Source organism: Bos mutus, chromosome 1 (assembly GCF_027580195.1).
Source record: "Bos mutus isolate GX-2022 chromosome 1, NWIPB_WYAK_1.1, whole genome shotgun sequence".
Lineage (NCBI taxonomy): Eukaryota > Metazoa > Chordata > Mammalia > Artiodactyla > Bovidae > Bos > Bos mutus.
The window spans coordinates 83189168-83212852 of NC_091617.1; the positions used below are offsets into that span (position 1 = coordinate 83189168).

Genomic DNA, 23685 nt, shown 5'->3' on the forward strand with positions numbered 1-23685 from the left:
ATGAAAGTGAAAAGTGAAGTGAAGTCGCTCAGTCGTGTCCAACTCCTAGCGACCCCATGGACTGCAGCCTACCAGGCTCCTCCGTCCATGGGATTTTCCAGGCAAGAGTACTGGAGTGGGGTGCCATTGCCTTCTCCAATAGACCTACCTATGACCCAGCAATTCTACTTGTTATTTAATAGGAATAAAAACATGTCCATGAAGAATGTTTATAATAACTTTATGATCACCCCGAACTGGAAATAACTCAAATGTCCATAAATCAGAGAAAGGATAAATTGTGAGATGTTCACAAAAAGGAACACTGCTGAGTAGCAAAAAAATACTCCAAACTATGGATATATGCAACCAGATGTATGAATATCACTGACATGGTAAACAAAGTAACATACAAAAGTGAAAATGTACAATTCCATTTATATGAAATTCAAGAACAGGTACAGTTAGTCTATGTGAACAGAAAACAACGAAAAAAATGGTTGCCAAGGGCAGAAAGGGAGAGAAGTTTCCTGCACACTTGAGATGATGGAAAGGTTCTCTATCTGGGTTAGGATTACAGAGATACACACATTTGTCAAAAGTGATAAAATGTAATCCTAAAATCAATGCACTTCACCGTCCACAGATTTTACTTGAATACAGACCATTTTACCTTAAAATCTGCTACTTCCAAAAACAGGTGTTCACAGATACGTGAACTCACTTCAATTTACTGAGTTGGCCAAAAAGTTTCTTCAGTTTTCTACGTAAAAATAAGACACATTTTTCATCTTCACCAAGAACTTTATTGAACAACATATTCACCATTCCGTTCTACTACCTTCTGTCACCTTCCAAGCAACTTCAAAATTCCATCTTCCCAAAACTTATCTTTTTGAGGAAAGAACTGTTCCAGGTAACTTTTACAGTCTTCCAGAGAGTTAAAAATTTTTCCATTAAGAGAATTTTGTAAAGATGGAAATAAATGGACATCATAGTTAGAATATCTGGTGAATACAGCAGATGAATCAGAACTTCCCAGCTGAGCAGTAACAGCTTTTGTCCAGTCATCGAAGTCAGTCAGTCTTGTGTCATCCTGATGGAAGATCATACATTTTCTGTTGACTGATTCTGAATCCTTTTTGTTGAGGGCTCCTTTCAGTTGGTCTAATTGGGAGCAGTGGTTGTTGGAATTGTTTAGCTTTCTGGAAAAAGCTCACAACAGAGGACTTCGTTCCAATCCCACCATGAGCATTCCAATCCCACCATCACTGTCTATGGATGAAGACTGGCCTTTGGTGTGGTCGGTGGTGGTTCATCGTGCTTGCCCCATGGTCTCTTCTGTTCCGCATTATTGTACAGTATCCACTTTTCACTGCCCATCATAATTTGTTTTAAAAATGAAACGTTTTTGTTATGTCTCAGTAGAGAATTACATGCAGAAATATGGTCAAGAAGGTTTTTATTTTTCACTTGACTTATGTGGAACCCAAACACCAAAGCAATGAACATAACCAAGCTGGTGCAAATGATTTTCAACTCTTGATTTGGATATTTTTAGTATGTTGGCTATCTTCTGCATGGTATATAACGCTGATCACAGTACCTTCTTCATATACCACACTTATCTTTTTTTTTTTGCATTTCAGATGCATTTTTGTCTTTCTTAAAATAATAAAGAATAAATAAAAAGCTGAAAATATTGTTTTATTCCATCTTCAATATTAAAATGGTTACACAAAAATCCATGAATTGATTTTTTAAAATGCACATTTATATGACAACTGTCACAGTACAATCTAACAAAATTGTTTCAAATGAAGTTAAAGACAACTAATTTAAGCACTACCAAAGCCAACTTAGGAAAAAACTGAATGAACCTTTTGGCCAACCAAATACAACAGCTTTGTTTTTGAGTCAAAATAAATACTCTTCAAAATAAAACTTCAATTGTTTTTGAATTCACTACATGTTCTGGTGAAATACTGCCCATAAAATTTTACTTTCTTGCCCTATGTCTTAATCATCAGGAACATGATTCATTATGTTGTACAATAAACATTAAAGGCTGAATATCCCAAAGATAGTCTGAGTCCTCAACTCCTTTTAAAACAGAGGCCTAGATAAATTGACTTGTCCAGGATCATGTTCTATCTCATTTCAGAAATAAAATATATATTGTCTTCCCTTGCAAATACTAACACATGTACAAAAACAATAGCTTACCTTTTTAATAAACAGCAAGGAAATAATGTGTTTACAATGATTGAGCATCATTAGGACAGTGGAATATTTCAGATATAAATATAGTATATTTTAATGAACGCATTTCTTTTTCTTTGAAATTTTTAAATTTTTTGGCTACACCATGCAGCACATGGGATCTTAGATCCCTGACCAGGCATCAAGCCTGTGCTCCCTGCATTGGAAACATTGGAGTCTTAACCAATGACTGCTAAGGAAGTCCCAGAAAACACATATTTTCTATTCATTGAAGGCATTTCCAAATTTACACTGGCTGGTTTTTCATGAATGATGCATTTATAGTTGAAGTGTGTTGATCTTTACAGTCGGTACATTTCAATCAGACAGCTTTCAGAAACTGTACTGATAATCTATACAACTTGGGTAACAAAAGAACTGGATTTCTGAAAACTGCAGTTAGTGAAAGGCATATAATAACATTTCTTTACTGGAGAATAAATGCAGTAAAATTTAACTAAAAAATCTTGGCAGTGCTGGTTTTGATGAGCAGAGAGAGGTTTAAAATGCATTTAAATAATGGAAAAAGACTGACTTATATAGGAAAATTTTTATTTAATATAATTTCATAAACTTTAAAAAATTACTGAGAGCTGCACAACAAGTATGCTACATTTACTGACAATGAAGATAACAAGTTCTATTAGATAGCCACAGTGTCTGAGGTCCAGAATTTTAAACTGTTATGATAGTATTTCCAACTATTTATTATTCATAAAAATCTAACAATCACCATTATTACAAACATATCATTAGTTATGATCTTTTGAAGTAATATCATTCAGGTTATCTCAAACAGCACTTGAATAATGTTCTGTTTTTATGAAAACAGAAGTCATTTTAGATAGAAATAAAAGTATCTCTAAAGGAGGGCCAAAAATAACAAAACATGTTTCATATAACTCTTTGGTGTGTGAGTTTTATTAACACCTGCTTATACCCTAAATTGATCTTTAAAGCAAAAACACAGACATGGGATGATTTTTTCCTTTTCTCCAGCCCCCAAAACTTTTCATAGTAGTGTATTTTAAAAAACTTTTGGTATAAATTGTAAATATTTTAGTGGTTGTGACTCCTGCCTATTAGATAGGAGTCTCAAGCTTATCACACAAGGCCAATTTCACAATCTTGTGCAGTAGAAATGACCCTGGCTGGAGAAAGGTATTCCCTAACTAGCTGATTTGCCTCTGTTTAATCTCCTACTCAGGACAGTGCCAGAGTCTGGATCAGGTCTGGGAAGCTGCTGGACATCAGAGAGATTAAGACCCAAGGAGGAGGTTAGTTAAGAGAAATTCAAACTTAATTCTCCCCTTTTTCCTTCTCAACTCCACAGCAAGCCTGGGTAGCTATAGTTCCCCTGGCCCACACTCATTCCTTCCACTGTGAGCCTAATGCTTGTTGAAAGTCGAGGCAGGATTGCTGAGTCACCTAAAGCAGCTGATGGGCAATTTTGGAAACTGACTTGGCGATTGCTACTATCTTCAGGGCTACAGCCTTCAGGCTAGGTAAACACAAGCAAGCGAGGCAAATAGATTTGAGACCAGTAACTAGCAATAACACATGTAGCATCGTACCTGGTTTTGTAGGATAACAGTAAGTTAATTATCAACATCGTACTTTCCAAATAATTTTAAAGAGATATGCAAGGAGGAAAACTTACAAATACTCATTATGCAGTAACAGTTTTACAAAATGACTATCTAGCACACAGAAGTATTGGAAGTTTGCAGACAACACTGTTACTTTCTTAACAGAAAATCCTTTTCTTACAAGAATTCCTTTAAAGGGAGTAGGTTTTGAACAACAGAGTAGGATAAGCATGTCAGTGGATGCTATTTTTCAGATACAAAGTTCCTAAATAACTTCAAATGGTGAATGCAGAAAATTATATCAATCATACTTTGAGCACCAAATAGGCTGGCTAAGTTCATGCCTTGCTGTAGTTGGTCAGAGACTGCCTGATGGCTTTGCAGTCCTTCCCTAGTATTAGTAGTCAGTTAAATTGATGGCAAATAAACACCAAAGTAGATGCAATGCCTGGCTACCAAATGTCATTTTGTTATATGAACATTTTACAAGACATTCTAAGAGCAAGTTTGGCATTGTCATCCACTAATACGCTACTGAAAAATTTCTGCAATATTTCCTCTTCTGAAACATGAACTGGTGAGGGTACATACTAAATTTTTATTATCCCTTTATAGTATTTCCAGAATAACAGCATTTTCCTAAATCCAATCTAAGGTAAAGATGGACTATTTGCAAAAATTAATATTTAGGCTGAAATTTATAACCTAATATATCCTTGCATTATTGAAGCAGACAAATGTTATATTGGCAAGAAAATAGCTTACCAGTAAACAAAGGTGAAGTCTTAATTGTATGATTCTTTCCCTACCAGCCCAATTCTAGAAGTCTTATATTCATGAAATGGGAAAGGAGTGGAAGGGTTGTGCAAAAAATAAATGTACAGAAAGGAATTACCACATTCAGAAAATTTTGGCAACCGTTCCCATACAATTTTAAATGTATATGTACTCAATCATATGCTTAGGAACAGTTCTTAAATAATCATTTCCAAATTTTAAAACAACATTACTTTTTATCAAAACAAATGACAGCACTGGATCACATTAAATTCAGGATGAAAATCAAGTACGGAACTGCAGTGAATTAATGGCAGTCATACAAACCTGATTAATCATTTATAGCACTTAAATTTATTGTAGCCATTACCCCATATAATTTAGCATTTTTGAGTTTATTTCATTTACATTCTATAGCCATACCTTATAATGGGACACTGGGCAGACTTGACTTTACTGTGGTAGGCTGCTGTAACTTAGATAACATACTAACCTAAAAATAACAGGATTCTCATCTGAAATTCTTTATTCTAAGAGCTAGCTTATTGAAAGGCAAGAGCAATTCTAAGTTAGTCACAAAAAGAGGCTCTTCTCATTTTACTGATTTAATTATCCTAAAATTTTGATTCATATAATTAAAAGTATTTGCAATATTTAAATACTTTCCAAACTTTTTTATTGATATAGCTGGACTTCACAACAGCACTGTAAAATACTACAAACAAAGCCTTCAGATAGACAAGAAAAAACAAATTGACATATATTTACCAAATTAAAGCATGCAAAAGATCCAATGATAAACACATTAAATAATGTGCTAATGTATCTAATTTACCCACTATAGGTTCTTTACATTTTCATGAAAATAGTAAACATTAATTAGAAATTTGGTGAATGGACTTGATTTATATATGATATGATATACCTTTTGCATGTATATGGTTAACTTAACTGGTTGTGTTACAGTACACTGAGAGAAAGTTTGGGACTGATATATATTTATCAATACTACCCATAGTGCAAGTAAATAACAGTTGGAAATGCATTCTCCTAATTTGTTCTGTGAACTTAGAAAGCACTAAAGAATTAACAAACATGGGTCACTGAGAGACCAAAATTCCTTAATATTCACATTAACTTTTCCCATGAAAAGCTTCAAATATAACTCTAATAAAAAAATAGAGTTTTCAAGGCAAACTTTTCAGCATAATTTACAGAAGCAGATTTAAATAGAAGACTCAATAACCAAGCTAATACTAAAAAATACAATTAACTAGGAATTGGCTCCCTTTTCTACCTTGATATTAAAATATAGTGGCCTTAGCAAAAGGCTGAAATGCCATTAGGAGTCCCATAACCACATGGGGACAACCCAGATAAAGAGATGAAAAATGTCTCTTTATTCACAAATTTTTAAGAGGGTGGCTGACACGGGTGCATGGTAACGCTTTTTGTTTGTTTGCCATTGTAACTATGAGTGGGCATGAACTAGTATCAGGGATTTCAGAAAGTAATTCCACAGAGGTAGTGTGGCCGTTACCAGGATGCTCACACTCAAATTAGGAAAGGAGTTGAAATGGCTCCCACAAAGTACTACTGCCCCTTTAGCAAGTAGATGAGTCCATTGTGGAGAGGGTCAAGATGCTCCTGTCGTTGGTATAGAAAGGATCCGATGCACTCCATGATCTAAAGTAACAATAAGAGAAAAGTTTGGCTCACCAGGACCTATGTATCACTTGAGAAAAAAATTAACTCTAAAACTTAGGAGCAAAATTCAGTTTGAGTATTAAACTAAGCACTGATTGATTCATTTTTAAAAGCTAAAGAGAAGTTCTTTTTACTAGCACTGAATGACCAAACATTCTATTTATATTATATAAAAATTTGGGAAAATAATGCTCTAGTCATCATATAAAAATATTAGCCAAAATTCACTAGTATTAAAACAATTTCTATAGGTAGTAAAGCATGAGACACTCTTAAAATCTTACCAATTCAGTAAGAAACAAGTATGTTATTAAGAGTTATGCACATTTGGTTTTACTGAAAAGCAACTAGGCTGTATTTGACATAACAAAAGCAAACAAACAAAAAGCCCAGTTACCAAAAGCTTTAGAATGAAGTAACAGTATGTTCATATTATATTATTATTTCTTTTCAGCTATAAATTCTATTCTAAACATTTTAGCATAATTAGCTTGAACAAAGTAAATATTCAACAGGTATCAAAGACACCTGGAAATCACTAAGATTTTCACTTAACTAAGAACAAATAATCCTCTGCTGGTCTGTAAAAAGTTAACTACTGTCTGTCTGAATGAAAAGACCATAAGCAATTCATTATACAGTAATTTATTTGCAGCTGTACCAATTTCAGCTAAAAAACTTAAGACTGAAAATAGCCTGCCATGCTTAAAATAGCCTAACCTATTTCAAGGACAGTTTAGAATTACCAAGTTAAAGGTGGCTGTTCTTAGAAGACTTAAAAGCACTTAACAATAAATACATTTTATGCAACTTTTTCCAGGGTTCCCACTTTCCTTAAATAAAGATGTTAGAGGAAAAGAGTAGCATTTAAAATGGCCCAAATTCACTTTTCTAAAAAAATCTGTTTCCTAGAGACTCTAAAGTTTGTATGCAGTTCCAATTTAAATCGATTAAGTGAGCATAATCACAATGAAGTTTATAATCTAGAAAACTTTACAAAGTTGGCGAAGAGGAAGACAAACAAGCAACAACTACCAGTGATTTACAGGTTCTCTAATTTTACTAGTTTCCAGAAAACTTAAACAGTATCTATCCTCCTTTAAGAAGGGCTTGTTCACTACTGTCTCTCTAGTACCTAGAACTATGCCTGGTACATAGTCGGTACTCAGTATTTGTAAAATAAATGAATGAAATGAGACTGTGAACATTTCTTAGTATTCAGGCAAGGACAAGTATGCTCAGACACAGATGACAAAACATAACCATAAATAACACTCCTAAACCAATATTTTATACTAGTTTTTCCTGTTTTTCAACCACTGCTTACATAGAAAATCCTCTTAGGTAAGCTTTCATTTTTGATCTTTTCAAATCACATATGTGCATTTATATTGTTAAATATCATATTTGACAGAACATTAAACACTGAGTTATATATTAACTATTAACTCCTTTCTATTTAAAAGACAATTTTGATTAGGATAAGTAACTGTTGGTAAATTACATACAGAAAAGCATTTATTGCTGAACCACAGCCCTTCAGAGTACAACATGGCATATCTTTTATAGAGCACCATGATGCTACCTTTGAAACATAGCTTGCAATATGGCATATTTGTTTGACAACATCAATTAATAAAATGTAAGTAGAATAAAGGATGGTAAAACTTTATTAGTTTTATTAGAAATGTGTTATATGAAAGCACTAATTGTATTCCTCAAGTGATTACCATTATCTCTTATGTTTAAAGTTAATGGAACAAATATCCAAGGGATTCTACATCTTGTAATAGACGTAATCTTGTCCTTTTAAATTAGACATGAGAGAGAGATGTAGAATAGAAGCTGTTCCAAAATCAAAACAGAATGCCAAATGTACCTCACTAAAGCAATTACATGTAAAAAACAAAAACAAATAACTTTTCAAAGTTTAAATATAATGTTAATGGATCTGTGGTAATTTTCATATAGCCCTTAGAAAGGCACGAAGTGGTTTTGCATATTACATAATTTTATCCACTAAAAAAAAAAATAGAACAAATCTCAAAAGACTTTTTGGATTATTCAGAGATAACGACAGTAGTAACCAATAACATAACTGGAGATGCTGAACAAAACTGGAAAGCTATTTATAGTCTGTCAAATAAGATATTCACTACTGTTAAACATTTTATTAGCAAAAAAGAAAAAAAAAAACTCTTACAAAAGAAAAAAGTGAGATACAACTTTAAGTGAAAAAAAGTACAGATGAGAACAGACACCTTCAATAGACCATGCAGAAAGAAACCCCATATAATCCCTCGGGCAGGCTCAAAAGGGATAATGTAGCAAAAAAATGGCTGTGTTAAGAGTAATGGGGCATATTACCTTAATAGCCGATATCCAGAAAGTGGGAATATATGTAGAACAGAAAAATATTCTGGGCTCATTTAAAACTAATTCTAGTCTGTTTTAGTAGTTAGTGAAGATGTTTATTGTCATTAAACAGAAATTTCACGCTGAAAAGATATATAAAAAATTCTATACAAGTTCTATAGTAGTCTCTTAGTCTAATTCCCACCTTAGTTCTGTGCAGTAAACCTGTCTTAACAAGTAAAATAATATATATCAGTCTCTCTGGAACTTCCTTTGGGAGACTCACTGGCCTGGGTACATGACAGAACTATTTCTTATAATGCATTTTATAATACAATTTTGTAAGTCATACATGTCCCAATAAATTCAGCTGCTCATAGTAATTCTTATATATGGAATAAAATTACTATAAAATAATGTCACAGTGTTATGGAAATATTCTTATCACATTATAATCAACAAATGGGGACTGAAACCATATACATATTAAAAGAATTCTATTTATAAATTCAACTGTACCATAAAGAAATGGCCATAACTAAAGGCAAAGTGGGAGTGAACAAGTTCGCCAGTAAAAGTTACCTGAATTCTAAGGTACAAGAATAATGTACCTTATAATAATAATATATAATAATTAAGAATATAATAATAAGAATAATGTCATGCTCTTCACTTTTAAAACATAAACCCAACCAAATATTAAAAATTCTTTTATCAACAGATAAAAGCAGCGTTGCCACTACCCTTGATTTCCTGCTCATGGGGTCTTTCCAAACTTTTCTCCAGTGTGGCACATATAGAAAGTGATGCTACTTCATGTGGCACTCTGTGGACAGTGGAATCACCATCCATCTGTGCCACCTCTAACACGCCATGTGCACGAGTGCACTGCTGCTCTCACTTTGGAACTTTATAATATCATCCACTTAAAGAACACCAAAGTGTGAAACAATTTTCTATTTCTTAATATTCCCTAAATAATACTATGTCTCTTGGAGAAATGTAGAAAGAACTGAATCAATTTCACTTTTAAATAATTTAAGTGGTAAAAATGGTATTTTTGTTATGATTCAAAAGTACAAGTCTAATTCAAGAAATACATTTGGGAAGGGACAAAAAACAATAAAATTCTTCTAAACCATAATTTAAAGACCCGTTCTAACTTATAAACTTTTAATTAGACCATAAAGAGCAGTAAAAACTTAAAACTACAACTTATTTTAAAACCTCATTACACAGATAAAAAGGTGTAGGAGAGCAGAAATACAGCCTTTTTTATGTTTATAAATATCCCAAAGTCTCAAGTGACTTACTAGACAATATACATGAAGAATAAGAAAAGCAAAATCTCTTGATTTTCCTATTATGTGCAGATTATTTTATAAATACAAAAAGCAAACAAACAAAATACAGGAAATAAAATAGTATAGGTATAACAAAAAAGAGAAAGTTATAAAAACAAGAGTACCATATACACACTCCTATTCACCACATTTGAGAAAGAGTGTAAAGCAAAAATTTTTTGTTCATTAGATGAAAAGTCTCTTCAAAGGTGCTTTATCTTCCTTTGGTAGTGAAAGAACCCCCTATCTTAAAGCCACAAAGTGAAATAGCATCAAAGAGTGCTAATAAAGAGCACACTTCCTGCTTCAACTGGTAAAGGCAGGAGCTGACTGATTAGATTATCTAGAGATGTAGGTTCAACCTGTTCCAGTTTATAGGATACTCATCTGCAGCAAAGGCTACTTAGAGAAATTTCACACCTGCTGACATGGGATGGACTACATCTTCCTATTACTCGCTCCAGCATTCTTCCAACAGATGCACACGCTGTTTCTCCTTCTGAGAAACAGCACATGGAGTCCAAGCACTTGATACTTGAATTTGTTTCAGTAAGCTGAAGGAGGTGAAGCAGAAAAATATTAGTTACTGATAGATCTGGACTTCCAAAAAGCATTAAAAAAAAAAAAAAAAAACAAGCGCTTTAAAACCAAAAGCAATGTATACATATTTTATATAATATGGAAAGGTATGGAAGACTTTAAGAGTGACTAAAAGGCATTATGTCTTAAATTAGAGGTTGAGTAAAATGGTTATATAAAACAAGTAGCTGAATCTTGTATAAATCTGGAAAGTTTGTGGATTTAAAAAAATGTTAAAAAAATTATCTTTTGGCCCCATCACACGGCACGTGGGATCTTAGCTCCCCAACCAGGGATGGAACCCACATCCCCTGCCTGCACTGGAAGCACAGAGTCTTAACCACTGGACTGCCAGGGAAGTCCCGAGATTGTGGATTTCAGTATCTTAATATATTATGATCAATATACATCAACCACTCAGAAACTTACTGAAGTTTAATTCTTTGAACTTTTTAGGTGAAACTGCTCCTGCAACTTCAATTAAAAATATCCAGTAACTGAGAAAAGCAGAGTTTAAATTATTTTGAAGATTGGGAAATAACCAGGCAGGACTGAATTCCAATCTTCAGCAATAACACCAACAGCAGCAAACACCTTACAAAGTGTTTACTATGTGCTAAATTCTAAACATCATATAGATATATATACATACACCATAAATAATTCTTGGAAAAAAGCATCATTTGCCTTAAGTTGCTAAGCAACTATTAAGTGCTAATCATGTCCATAATAAGCTCATCTTGTTTTTTTAAAAATTAACTGATGATAGATTATTAAAGTCGATTAAATAAGTTGTACTATTTAGATTTAAAACTGAATTTCTGTAAGTATGCAAACTTTATACTGAGGAGGAATAAACAACCTGGCAAGATTACTTAAAGCCACAGTGCTAATAATTTCAATCCTGTTAGAGTAAGGGGGAAAAATGGTATAACCACATAGCCCAATGATTCCCAACCTGGTTTTGACACAGTCAAGGGTACTCCTAAATTTCTCAAGGATTATCATTTTAAACAAACTTATTTTCATTTATTTTACATGTATAACATACTGCATAACAAATCTTTCAAAAATAGAGGAAGGAAAACAACAAAAATAGATTCATTGGAGTGCTGCAGTTCACAAAGGTTGGGAGTCACCAAGTGTCGAGTACACGCATGGCAACAGGGTACATTCATGGATGGCACAATGGACAGAAGACACAAGCATGGTGGAACATAAATAACCTGCATTCTGAACCTAAGCAACTGGTAAAAGAAAGTAGTTAGTTGCTCAGTCGTGTCTGACTCTTTGCGATCCCATGAGTAGCCCAGCAGGCTCCTCTGTCCATGGAATTCTCCAGGCAAGAATACTGGAGTGGGTTGCCGATTCCTTCTCCAGGGGATCATCCTGACCCAGGGACTGAACCTGAGTCTCCTGCATTGCAGGTAGATTTCTTCACCATTTGAACCACCAGGGAAACAACTGGTTAGGTCCAGCGAAAACCCTGCTCATAATAACCCTGTCAAATACCAGGCAACGTGAGACAACTTGGTTCCTTTTTGGCAATGAACTGACTGCATCAATGTCCTAGGATCTGCTGAACACTGAGGAATAGCCAAATTTCAACTTGTTCTTTCATTATAATGCTCTTGATTTAGGACTCTTTACAGTACTACTTCTTAACTGTGTTTTTTGAGATATTTACAGACATCGCATGAAAAAAGTTTTGTGTTAAGTTTGAGAAACCCTAGTTCAAGGAATGTCTAAACACTTTTGTGAGTAAAGGACTGCCAAGAAGTCATGTTTTTATGGTCAGTCTCCAGGGGGAGAGTTAGACGTAGTGCAAATTTGTTTTTTTTTTGGTGAACTTCCCTTCTTCCCCTCCCCCCAGGGAACATTAATTAATCAATACCAGGAGGAATATTAATATTCAGTGGAAGATTTTAGGAAATCTTGGTTTAGGTAACAGGATTTAACTAGTTTCCTAGTTTCGTTCTTGGGTCACTGGGCTCTAGCCTCCTCTGTCTCAAAACCAGCCTCTGTAGGAAGCAGAACTTTACAACTCCCACATGCTCAGCGAGAAACTACACCTCAGACAGGCCTGTAAAGCCCTTTATAACCTGACCTAAGGCTGCCTTTCCTACTCTACCTTTAAATGCTCCTTGTGTCCACACAGCCAACCAGGCAGTGTTCCTTGCCTGAGAACATGGGTCAGGGCCTTTTACCAATTAGGGGCAGCATGCTGACTCCTAACACCAAGATCAGTTTAAATACTGTCATTTCTATAAAATCTTCCCACCTGTCTAACTCTCAGTAACCTATTTCTCTCTAGATTCTACTCCAATGGTTGGTTGTATCATTTAAATGGCAGAAGCACTTAAATTCACCTTGTATTTCATTGAGCAAGGCACTGCACTGGTTTTTATAGGGGACAATCTACTGAGTTAAGGATAAAGAAAAGAAAGGGTGGGAGGTAAGTCAGAAACAAGTAATAATGGCTTATTACTTAATTATATTATAATTAAGTTATATGAATTAATTATAATTATTAATTATATATAATATATATATTATTAATATAAATTATAATTAAGTTATATTAATGGAATGCTTACTGTGTGCCAGTTACTAGGTAAGAAGCTTCTCGTGGATTATCTCATTTATAACTGCTTTTGGGATAGGCACCAGACTTAAACACATTTTACAGATGAGGAAACAGAGAAGTTAAAAATATATTCAAGCTCACCCAGCTGGGGCTTGAATCTTGGGTTTCTTTGAATCCAGGGCCCAAACCTCTTTACCACGCCGTTATACTGCCTTCTTATAATTATGGTATAAGGCAGACTACAAACATCAAAAAAGGGGAAGGGAAGCTCAAAACCAGCTGTTGTTGTTGGTATTAGTGGGAGAGTATTTTGATGAAAAAGATGGCATCTGAAATGCATACTGAAGACTGGATGGGATTTCAATAGCTGAAGATGGGAGAGAAAGAGCATTCCAGGCTAAGCAAAAAGAATGAGTAACTATGTGGGCAGAAAAGCATGATGTGTATTCAGCACATATTTAGCCTAAGTGTTGAAAGAGCAGCTGCTACTCGTGCCCCCTGGCAAAAAGACCAGTGTGCCTCAAAGTGTGATCTATGGATCATTGTTGGTCTGAAAACAGTTACTGGCCCATGAGAACACAAATGCATCTGATCTGTGAGATTAAGAGATTAGACAATTTTACTGCAATCTGACAAGAATATTTTTGTAACTGTTCAATCTAATAATTTCAAAATTGGGGCTTATTTTATATATCTTTTAAATTTCATTTCCTAGTAATTCATTTTTATTGTATTTTACAAAAGTATTGGTCTATGGTGAACTAGAAATGAACAACAAAACAAGAAAACAATCTGGTCCTTCATCAGATTTATCTGGAGAGCACTGAACTAGACTAGAAACTCGAACAAGGAGTTTGTCTGGTTCTTCTTAATTTAACAGCATATGCTTCACTAACTGCTGGGGTTCAACCAACTGACAGGGATTCACTAAAGATGACATCCATAAGGTCAACAGCATTTTGAGTGTCCACATATTAATACATGCAGAACAGTGCTTAGGTCTGGATCTGACTTCAGGTAATTATCTTTCTTTGCACTCATCACCTTTTACTTTAAAACCTGAGGACAGGTATTAAATTATGGGCAACTTAACACAGAGTAAACATCTTAAAATGTCAAACATATATAAAGAAATGATTTCTCAGATTACCCTTTGATCACACTAAGTAAAATACATTTCTTTTTCTTCCCTAAGGGGGAAAACCCGCACCTGCTTTGAAAATGCTGGTTAAGTGCATTTCTGTAAAGCTATCTACTGGAAACACTATACTGTTCTCTAGCAAGCCTCCAAGTTCTACCACTTTCCCATATATACATCTTTGATCTCGTATCATAGCTTCCAGTATAACTGAGAGTGCAGCATTTAGGTCTCATTTCATTCAAAGTAAGGAGAGAGGGTCATTACCTTTAAAAAAAAAAGACTATTAATAAATACTAGAAAAGAAATAAAGCAAAATAATGGGAGTGAGACCCTACTTAGTGGACTAAAAAGTTACCTTTTAACTTATCAGAAATTTTGATTTATTGGTAAGACTCACTCTCCACGACACTTCTCAGAAACAACCACATAACTCAGAGCTAAAAGGGCTGCCAAGCAAAACAGCTATGGAGAGCCAACATGGGTACGTAAGGCTAGTGGAACTTTTCATCTTTACAGAACTTCCCTTCTGAAATAAATTCTAGCTTACTGCTTTTATATCCAATATTTTCACATCACTGATGGCAAACATTTAGAATTTTCTCCTGTTGCTTCTACAAAAATCTTTCTTGAATCTTCTAAGTTTTGGAAAACTGTCATAACATTTCTAAGTTTTTTAGTCACTCCCATGCCATTTTACCTATCAAATCAAATAAAGTTTTATCAAACTATTAACCACATTTGTTCTTTGTTCTTTTGGTCTTAAAATTGTTTTATATATTTCATAATCAAAGTGAATATCTTGCTTAGCCTTATAGGAGGTATTTGGAAAGAAGCCTTAAACTATAATGATGGTGAGAAAAAAAGGCTCCTGTTTAGGAAATGTTTTTCTTTTAAATCAAGAAAGTCATCGAATATTACCAATTTCCAAATTTGGTTAAGAACAGTAAAACCCCTAAAACCAGTATCAGCTTCAAGTCCTTATTGAGAGCTGGAAGAGGTAGCTGTTTAATGATGGTATTTAAATAACTGCTTCTCTTATTCAAGGCCTTTTTCTCCAAAACATGCTGCAAGTCATATTTACCTTCCCTAGACTCCCTCCCTTTTTTCCTTCTCCCCAAATAAAATAAACAATTTTGAAAGATAGTTATAAGCAAAATACCTCTATACTGACTTTTAGGGATCCTTAGAAAGGAGATTTCCATATGTGTTGCCTAAATTTAAGTATGAAAATAAACATACATTATTAGGCAAGCTTATTGTAATAAATTTGGCTTATTCCTTGTTTCAAAAAGACTGAGACTCTTTTAATAATGTGATTACCAAAAAACAAAACAAAACAAAAAACCAACCCAATATCTGACTAGGAATTTGTAGTTTAGATGAATAAGAGTTTTATCAAACTATTTCACAGATATCTGTGAAACAGTTTGATAAAACTCTTTATTTTAATGGAGATGGTGAATCTGAATAGCAATTATTAACTAATCAGCTGAGCTGATGTTAAAAAATCAGTTTTCTAAGTATCAGTCATACACAGCATATCATTACTATTTGGTAGAAATAATATCAATACTAATATCTTTCTTCATTTTGACCTCCAGATGAAAAAGCTGTTCAGTAAGTCAGCACAGATTTGAAAATAACATTAGTTTGTAAAGTGTCACACTTATCAGATATGCCTTATTATTATCAGCCTTTTAAATGTTTGATTCTGTTTACAAAATTTTACTCATTCAGAAAACTGTACCTTTTAGTGGCAAATAACTGAATATAGGCCATTTAGGTTTTCTGTTCTTCTGTAGTTAGCTGCTTTGTTAAATGAAGTAGTATTTCTATGTTATCTTTGTCACACAAGGAGAGGAAGGTGACTTGTAGTTGGTTGAAACTGCTTAAAATGGTGGTGGTGGTGGCAGATTTCAGGTCTGGGACTTAAGTACCCTGATCCACAATGAGAAGGTTTAGTAGCCCTAGCATCCTGTTGATATCTCTATGGTAGCTTCTAGGTGCAAGCTGGAAAAGGGCATCCAGAGTAGAGCCAAGAATCCAGAGAGAAAGAAATGACAGAACAATGAAGGCCTAAGAGGCAGGTGACATAGAGGGAGATAACTAGGAGAGTCTATGGCCCATGGTAACATTTAAGGCTCAGCATAACTCTCTGTCTGATTTGGTAAGGCTAACCAAATTTTGATTAGAGAAACAAATGCCATTTCAAGAAAGAAAATATAGATGAGAGGGATTATTTAACACTTATTTTTAAAAGTGATTTTTACCTCAAAATATATGCCAAAGACAGAAATACTCAAAATACTTTTATTCAACCCATTTAAGTTTAGTGATAAGCAGAAAAAAACTGCAGATCAGGGTTACACCTCCAGCACTTTTACTAAAATCATATCCATGGTCTAAGGGTTCTTCTGCTTTCTTATTTATAGGAAGAGAGACCATATGTCACAGGATGATAGAAGAATTCACTTATCATTCCTTTGGAAAAGTAATCGTAACAAGGCCCCTATTATTTAATAGGGGCATTCTAGGAACCCAATTCTCAACCATACTGTACATTTTAATGGATATATTAAAGCAAAGCAGCACCAGATACATGTCTTTTGAAATATCCACTTGAGCTTGAACCTTTGGGGAACTTTTATCACAGAGGACATAATTTCACAGTATTAGCATAGTCAGGACCCAAAAGGATTATCTGCTGTAGGAAATAACCAGGACATAATCTAAATCCCAGCCAGCATCCCCTTTTAACCAGTGCGCCCTTCAGCTGAGTTTTCCTTTCAGCCAATGAGTGCATGTTCTAAAAACTAAAAATCTTTCTATATTTATCAAAATACAAGATAAATATGTTGTAAAGATAATCACATGAAATATCCCTGAACAAAATAAAAATTTGAATTCTTTTGGATTTCTTTTCAACTAATAATAATAATGACTGACAGTTGACTAATCTCCAGCATTTTCCATTTTGGGCAATTCATTAAAAGAATCTAATTTTAAAAACACTTTTCAATATAATTCACATTTTTTCCAAATTACTGTACCTGTTCCACTGTCTGATTTACAATCTTCAAGTAGCTTTGTTTTAAAGTTTCTCCATTTATGAAGGTTATCTCAGATGACACAATAGCACCTTCTTGACCAGTAATTACAATATCCAAAGTGGCAAACAGTCCAAGTAAAAATATAATTACTAGTGGTAAGAATTTTTATCTTCCTTGGTTACTACCAATTAAAATAGTTTGCATATCCCAATCAGATCTAGAAGTAGTTGGTAGGATTTATATCTCAAGAGGGGAGTTAATCAAGTCTTTATTTAAATTCACACTTTTCTATTACAAAGATGTAACTATGACAGCTAATGAAAATTAAGAACTGAGAGTTTGGTGAGTATCAGTCAACAGAAAATTATTCAGTACCAGGCCTAAGCACTCAGTCATTTGACCATTCAACTCAAGGGGGAGACTTAGATAAGTAATGTGGTGTCTAACTACATTAACATGGATAAAATGACACACAGCTACAAAGTGGGAAAAGTGATTTCAGAAATAAGAGAAATAGCATGACATATTTTCAAAAGAAGTGAAAAGGAATAAATTTTTCACTATAAGACAATAAGACAGAATCTGAAGTAAAGTAAGATTTAACTTAACTCCAAAGGAAGATTAATGAAATATTCGGGTACAGACATATAGAAAAATGTAAAGATCACAAAAAAAGGAAAACAGGTAAACAAAAACAACATATGAGAAACAGTGAAGGAATGAGTAAAGTAAAAACTGGAATGTGAGGCCAGTCCTCCCACAGCGTGCCCCAAGCTTAAGCGTGTAGCGGACACCCCAGGAAGGCCCAGTGCAGTACTACCTAGTGCGTGCAACAACTGTCCTGCTGGCTGCAAGCCTCAGCTAGCAGGTGCCCACTGTCCTCCCCTCTGTGCTTGCTTTCAGCAAATTCATATGCTGAGCTGACTGAACCCTTATCTTCTTCCATCTGGAAGGACAGAAAAGGAACAAGTCTCGTATTACAGAACAATACTCTCACTGTATATAAGTTTAGAATCAAAACAGCAAGTCAGGGTCCACAATCTGTGAGGCACAAATGAAAGTTCACACAACACCACATTCATTTACTGTCACAAAAGAGAGCTAATAGGAGCTTCTTAAGGAGCATACAACAGACCACACAAAATAAAGCCATGGTTATCCAGGGTACAAAGTTAAATTAAAACCAGGTTTCTGTCAGTAAAATTCAAGTTCTTCTATTAAATTCCTTTCCACTAACAATTAGGGTTCTTATTGCAAAGGTATGTCTTATTTCATATTTCTCATGCTCCTTCTCAGAAGACTTCTCTAACTTCAGCAGAGTGGAAGGGTCAATCATATAGCCTTTCAAATGTTAGACATATGGGTAAGGGGGAAGCTTGACTTGATTTAGTAAACAATTAAATCCTTAATTTAAAATATCTTTAGTGAGTATTAACTAACTTAAAACAATTTCTATTCTTTGCCTTTTCTATTTCACAGGGGCCATGCCTCATGGCTTGTGGGATCTTAATTTCCCAACAAGGGACTGAATCCAGGCACTCAGTAGTGAAAGCGTGGAGCCCTAACCATTGCACTGCCAGGGAATTCCCTCTATATTTTAAGTATTAGAGACCTTCTAAGGAATATGTGCCCATGGCCAAGCTAATTTAAAAATTTTAACCTTTCTTAAAAAAAAAAAAAAAAAAAAGACCTCAATAAAACATACTTTTCCCTCATTTCTATGTGTTGTCTCAGTCTTAGGGCTAATGAATAATTATTTCTATAAAAAATGCTATAGTAAATTTCTTATATACATAATAAAGTAGAATTTCTTGGTTTCAAGAGTACAGTAAGTTTATGTAAAGATAGCTTATTATTATAGCTTTGCTTTTTATAAGGGAGTGGAAAATATTAAAAATGAGTTTTCTTTTATTTAAAAAAATTATTAATAGCTTTGTGTTAATGGTTCTTAAGAAGTATCAATACTAACCTTATAAAAAATTTGAAAACTCTTAAAGACATTCAATACATGTATAATTTTCCTGTCACAATAGTAAACAAGTTATCCTGAACCACACCCAGGAATGCTGTTCAACACGGTTCAAAAACAAGATGCATTTAAATTCACAGGGTGCACCAGCAGACAGATATTTGTGGGCACTTTTTCTTCATGAAGCTATGAGCAAATGCCCATCCAGTGGTCATTCACCACTCATGTAAGCAACTGTTATTTCTGCCTGACTTTTGGTTGATTATATTTCTTTTTGTTTTTTGCTGATGCTGACAGTAAGTGAATAAGACTATAGTATATAAAATGGTCATCTGATAGGTGAAGAACCTTGAAGCTCAGAGTTGACTAATCTGATTAGAATATAGAGGGTGCAGTGCCAAGGGCATGCTGGGCTAGCACTCAGGCCTACCGACTACCCAACAGGGTCTGCCATTGTTACACGACCTGACTGGAGAGTGACTTGTAGGAAATACAACGTGACTAATGTACCTGCGTCCATTGTATTCTTTCACAGATGAATGAATGTTAAGCTTACTATTTTATTACACTATTAAGGAGTGGGATATCTTTAATTTACAATTTCTGTGCTTCATTCTTTGTCTATCACTGCTCAAAAAATGTTGCTTGATTTGAGCCACCATATGTGAAAATATAATTTAATAAAAATATTAAGATTATTCACAATGCAAAAGTTAATCCTCACAAATCTGCTTACCAGAGTGTTCTTTTAAATAATGAGTTCTCCTACTGCCTTAAGGTTCATAATCAGATGTTCAAAAATGTGCTAAGTACACAGTTTTCAGAAGGCACATATAGATACAAATGATATACATATTTGGCTTAACCAAAGTTGGAGGTAAATCTTCCAAGTTCGTTTTCATTTTAGTTCTCGTTTTAAACATGAAATTTAGTTGACTACCACTTAAACTCCCATTTATATATCATCTACATATTTGTAATTCAAAGTAGAATATTTCAAAAACCCTCATACTAATAGGAATAATAAAATCAAAAGGTTTGGTAAAATTTGGAAGAGTTCAAAATTACAGGGTTACATAAGTTATTTAAGCAGGGCTTTGTCAAAGTCATTCATTTGATCAAGTGAACACAGATTAGAAATCTACAGAATAAAAAAGAATTTTAAAAATACATATGATTAAAAATCCAGGGTGAGAAGCTGAAAGGTGCCAAAACTAAAAATAAAGAAAAAAATTGTAGTTATATTACTTTTCCTCTTCAAACGAGATTGGAATTGAAGTTAATATATAACTTTGGTATCTTAATATGAAAAGTTCTAGGATTCAAACTTTCATTCTGTTCCATCAAAAGACATCTTGGGATTACTAATTATTTTTTGCAGAAACTGACAGAATGAATCTGTCGGTAGAGATAAAGATGTATATGAGATACAAAATCTATTATTCAATTTATAGATGCACTAAACAGTAGCAAGGATATGAACCATTTCAGCAGCATTACAGTGCACAAAGACAAACAGGCATGTGTATTACAACACATATTAAGGCAAGATAAAAAATAGGCAACTCTCACTTCTAAGTAACTGAAACTTAAAACTTTAAATTTTATGATGAATTTCTGTAGCTTAAATTACTCAACATGCAGGAGCATTCTTAAATACGAGTATGACAAGCAGAAGCATTAGAATTGTGTTAGGAAAGTAGTTAAGGTATAAAACATATAACAAAGTACAGATCTCTGTCCTGTTATGCTGAATTTTCATCTCAAAGAAATGGATATTTTTTAGGTTTTAACATACATAATGGTAAAGGTCAAATTAGAGACAGAGCTGTGCTAACAAAAATGCCCCACTCTTAATTCATGCCTCTGCCCATCTTTTGAATATAAATTGACCTTTAGCATGCAGAAGAGTTAACGAGGTTCTACTCCTCCTACTCTACCTAAGTTTGCTCAGCTGATTCCTTGCCCTCGACAATGGCTGCAGTGCGATGAACTCGTCACTGAAAGCGACTGTGTTGGAGTACATCTATAAGTGGACAGAAAAGGGATGGGACATACAACAAGTCAGTGAGCTGTATTTATCATCTAAGAGACAGACACAGGACAAGCTTTGTAAAGACATTTGTTCCTACAAGAGCAGGAAGTATCATACATGCTACACATACATGACTGACATTTGTAGGGCTGTTGGCTTTGCTATCCCAAGAATTTACTCTTATTACCACATTGCTATTCTGCAGGAAAAACTCAAAATCGATGCTGCCAACTCTTTTTGTGATATAATTTTTCTTGCTACTATTTGGATGATAGCAAAATGAAGTAAGGAACTGACAGCTTTCTAACAATTTTATCATTTGAAATTAGAGGTGACAGTACAAGTCTGAAACAATAAAAATTACTGACTATAGCAAAAAAATAACATCACACATGGGATTTGAAGGACCATATACTGTCTTAACAAAAACAGAAAAATCCCCCATAGGCTAGGAAAAATCCCTGAGTGAAAGTAGAGATTTCCTCTTTATTTTTATATGTTCATTTTTTACGAAAGTACAATTGATTTACAATGTTGGACCAATCTCTGCTGTATAGCAAAGGGACACAGTTTTACACATATATACATTCTTCTCCTCTTTAGATCAGACCCCAGTTGAACATCCAGTCAAATCATTTAAAAGAAATTTAGTGGGGGTAAAAAGGGAGATTATACAGGCTTTCAGACATAGAAAAATGATTGATTTCTTAACTCCATTTTTTAAATCAATTAAAACCCATGGTAAAAGAACCAAAATATAAAGCACTTTTAACTTTTTCTTGTTTAAGCGTCCATCTTAAGGTATCAAATACTTCCTGTGTAATCCTTTAAAAAGAGGCCTATAAAAATAATAAGGACTAACATTATCATCCTGTATTATCATTAAGAAATCTCTTTGAAAGATGTAAGTATGTAAATACTCTGCCTAAAGAAAATTTCCAAGTATAAATGTAAATAATTCTGATTTACTTTTATAAAAATTTAAGTTTCTAAGTGATGTCATTAATCTATTTTGGTGAAATATAACTTTAGGCAAGCAGACAAGACAAAAATGTTCTTCATAATGGTCTAGAAAAAGTATAATAGTCAATGTATTAAAACTAGTATTCTATTACCAAGAATATCTCTGAAGCTTAGAAAAAAGGCAAACCTTTCTGATATACATTTAAGTAATATCTTGCACAGTGGAAAAGTTTGCCCATATTCAGATATAGATAAATGCACAGGCAGACAGAGTAATCAGATTATGCAAAATTTTTCAGCCCCAGCTGAAGATCAGTATTAGAACAGCATCCAAATCATTCTTATAATTATGTTCTTACTGAGGACTTACTACATACAGACCCAGGTGCTTCATATTAACTGTCTCTAACAATCATGTAGGGTAGTAATTATTATTCTGATTTTATATAGGAAGAAACTGAGGCTTAAGGAAGTGACTTAAGAATATACATTCTATGGTTAAAACAGTATTTGAATTAAGTCTGTCAGGCTTCAGATGCCTGCACTGCTTCAAAGGTGTTAAAATGTATACTGGCTAGAATTGAGGGACCAAAGCATATAAATGCTAAAGAAATGTTAATATGATCAATTGAACTTAAAACCATATACTATTTAAGAAGCCTAACTAATCTCTAAATACTTAGGAAGCACTTATTCTATTTGTAGCATTAACACACAACTAAATTTCCAAAATTTAAACAAAAATTTGCTTTGCATACAACAAACATGCAAAAACAACAACCCCCATCCCCCATTAAACAATTAATAAGCTTGGTGTTTACAGGGGCATAGAAGTTGATTAGAATGTGTTCCTGAGGATATATATTCAATGCCATGGTACAGTTAACAGAACAAACTAGTATTTCCAGGTTATGTACAAGTCAAATTACAAAGACGGTACATTCCACTAAATAGCTTTTATTTCTTGAGCATCCACTTTATCTGAATATTAATTATTTCATTTAATCTTCATTACAAATGCAATGAAATAGACACTTCTGTCATAATTTTACCCATGAGGAAACTGAGACTTAAAGTCAGAGCTACCCAGTGGTAGAAAGAGGATTTTGAACTCACAACGATCAGGTCCTTAAGAACATATTCTTAAACACTATGTAAACATTGTTAATACCCGTTGTAGTTTAAATACTTTAGTGAGTATTCAATGAGAGAAAATATTTTGTAAAAATCCATTATGTAGAAGTTATTTAGGTTAAAGAACTATTTCTTTCTTCTGCTGACAACAATATAACCTAAAGAAGTACTACTGAAATTCTAATGATTCTAAAGACATGAATATATATCCCAAT

The 23685-nt window shown here is 33.8% G+C and overlaps 1 protein-coding gene across 6 annotated transcripts in view; it reads right to left on the bottom strand.

Moving 5' to 3' along the window:
* Positions 1-205: 205 nt before the first annotated feature.
* Positions 206-23685, bottom strand: part of ATP11B (ATPase phospholipid transporting 11B (putative)) — a 123632-nt gene continuing 100152 nt past the window's right edge. For 3 of the 6 annotated variants that reach the window (XM_070372923.1, XM_005892534.3, XM_070372928.1), the window contains 2 exons: positions 10433-10566; positions 207-6293 (listed from right to left, as the gene is read on the bottom strand). In XM_070372923.1, coding sequence (XP_070229024.1) covers positions 6212-6293; positions 10433-10566 — 216 coding nt within the window. In that variant the 3' untranslated portion in view covers positions 207-6211. Of the gene's footprint in view, positions 6294-10432; positions 10567-18189; positions 18316-21278; positions 21365-23685 lie in introns of those variants that run through there. The other 3 variants (XM_070372919.1, XM_070372922.1, XM_070372926.1) reach the window with 3 other exon arrangements.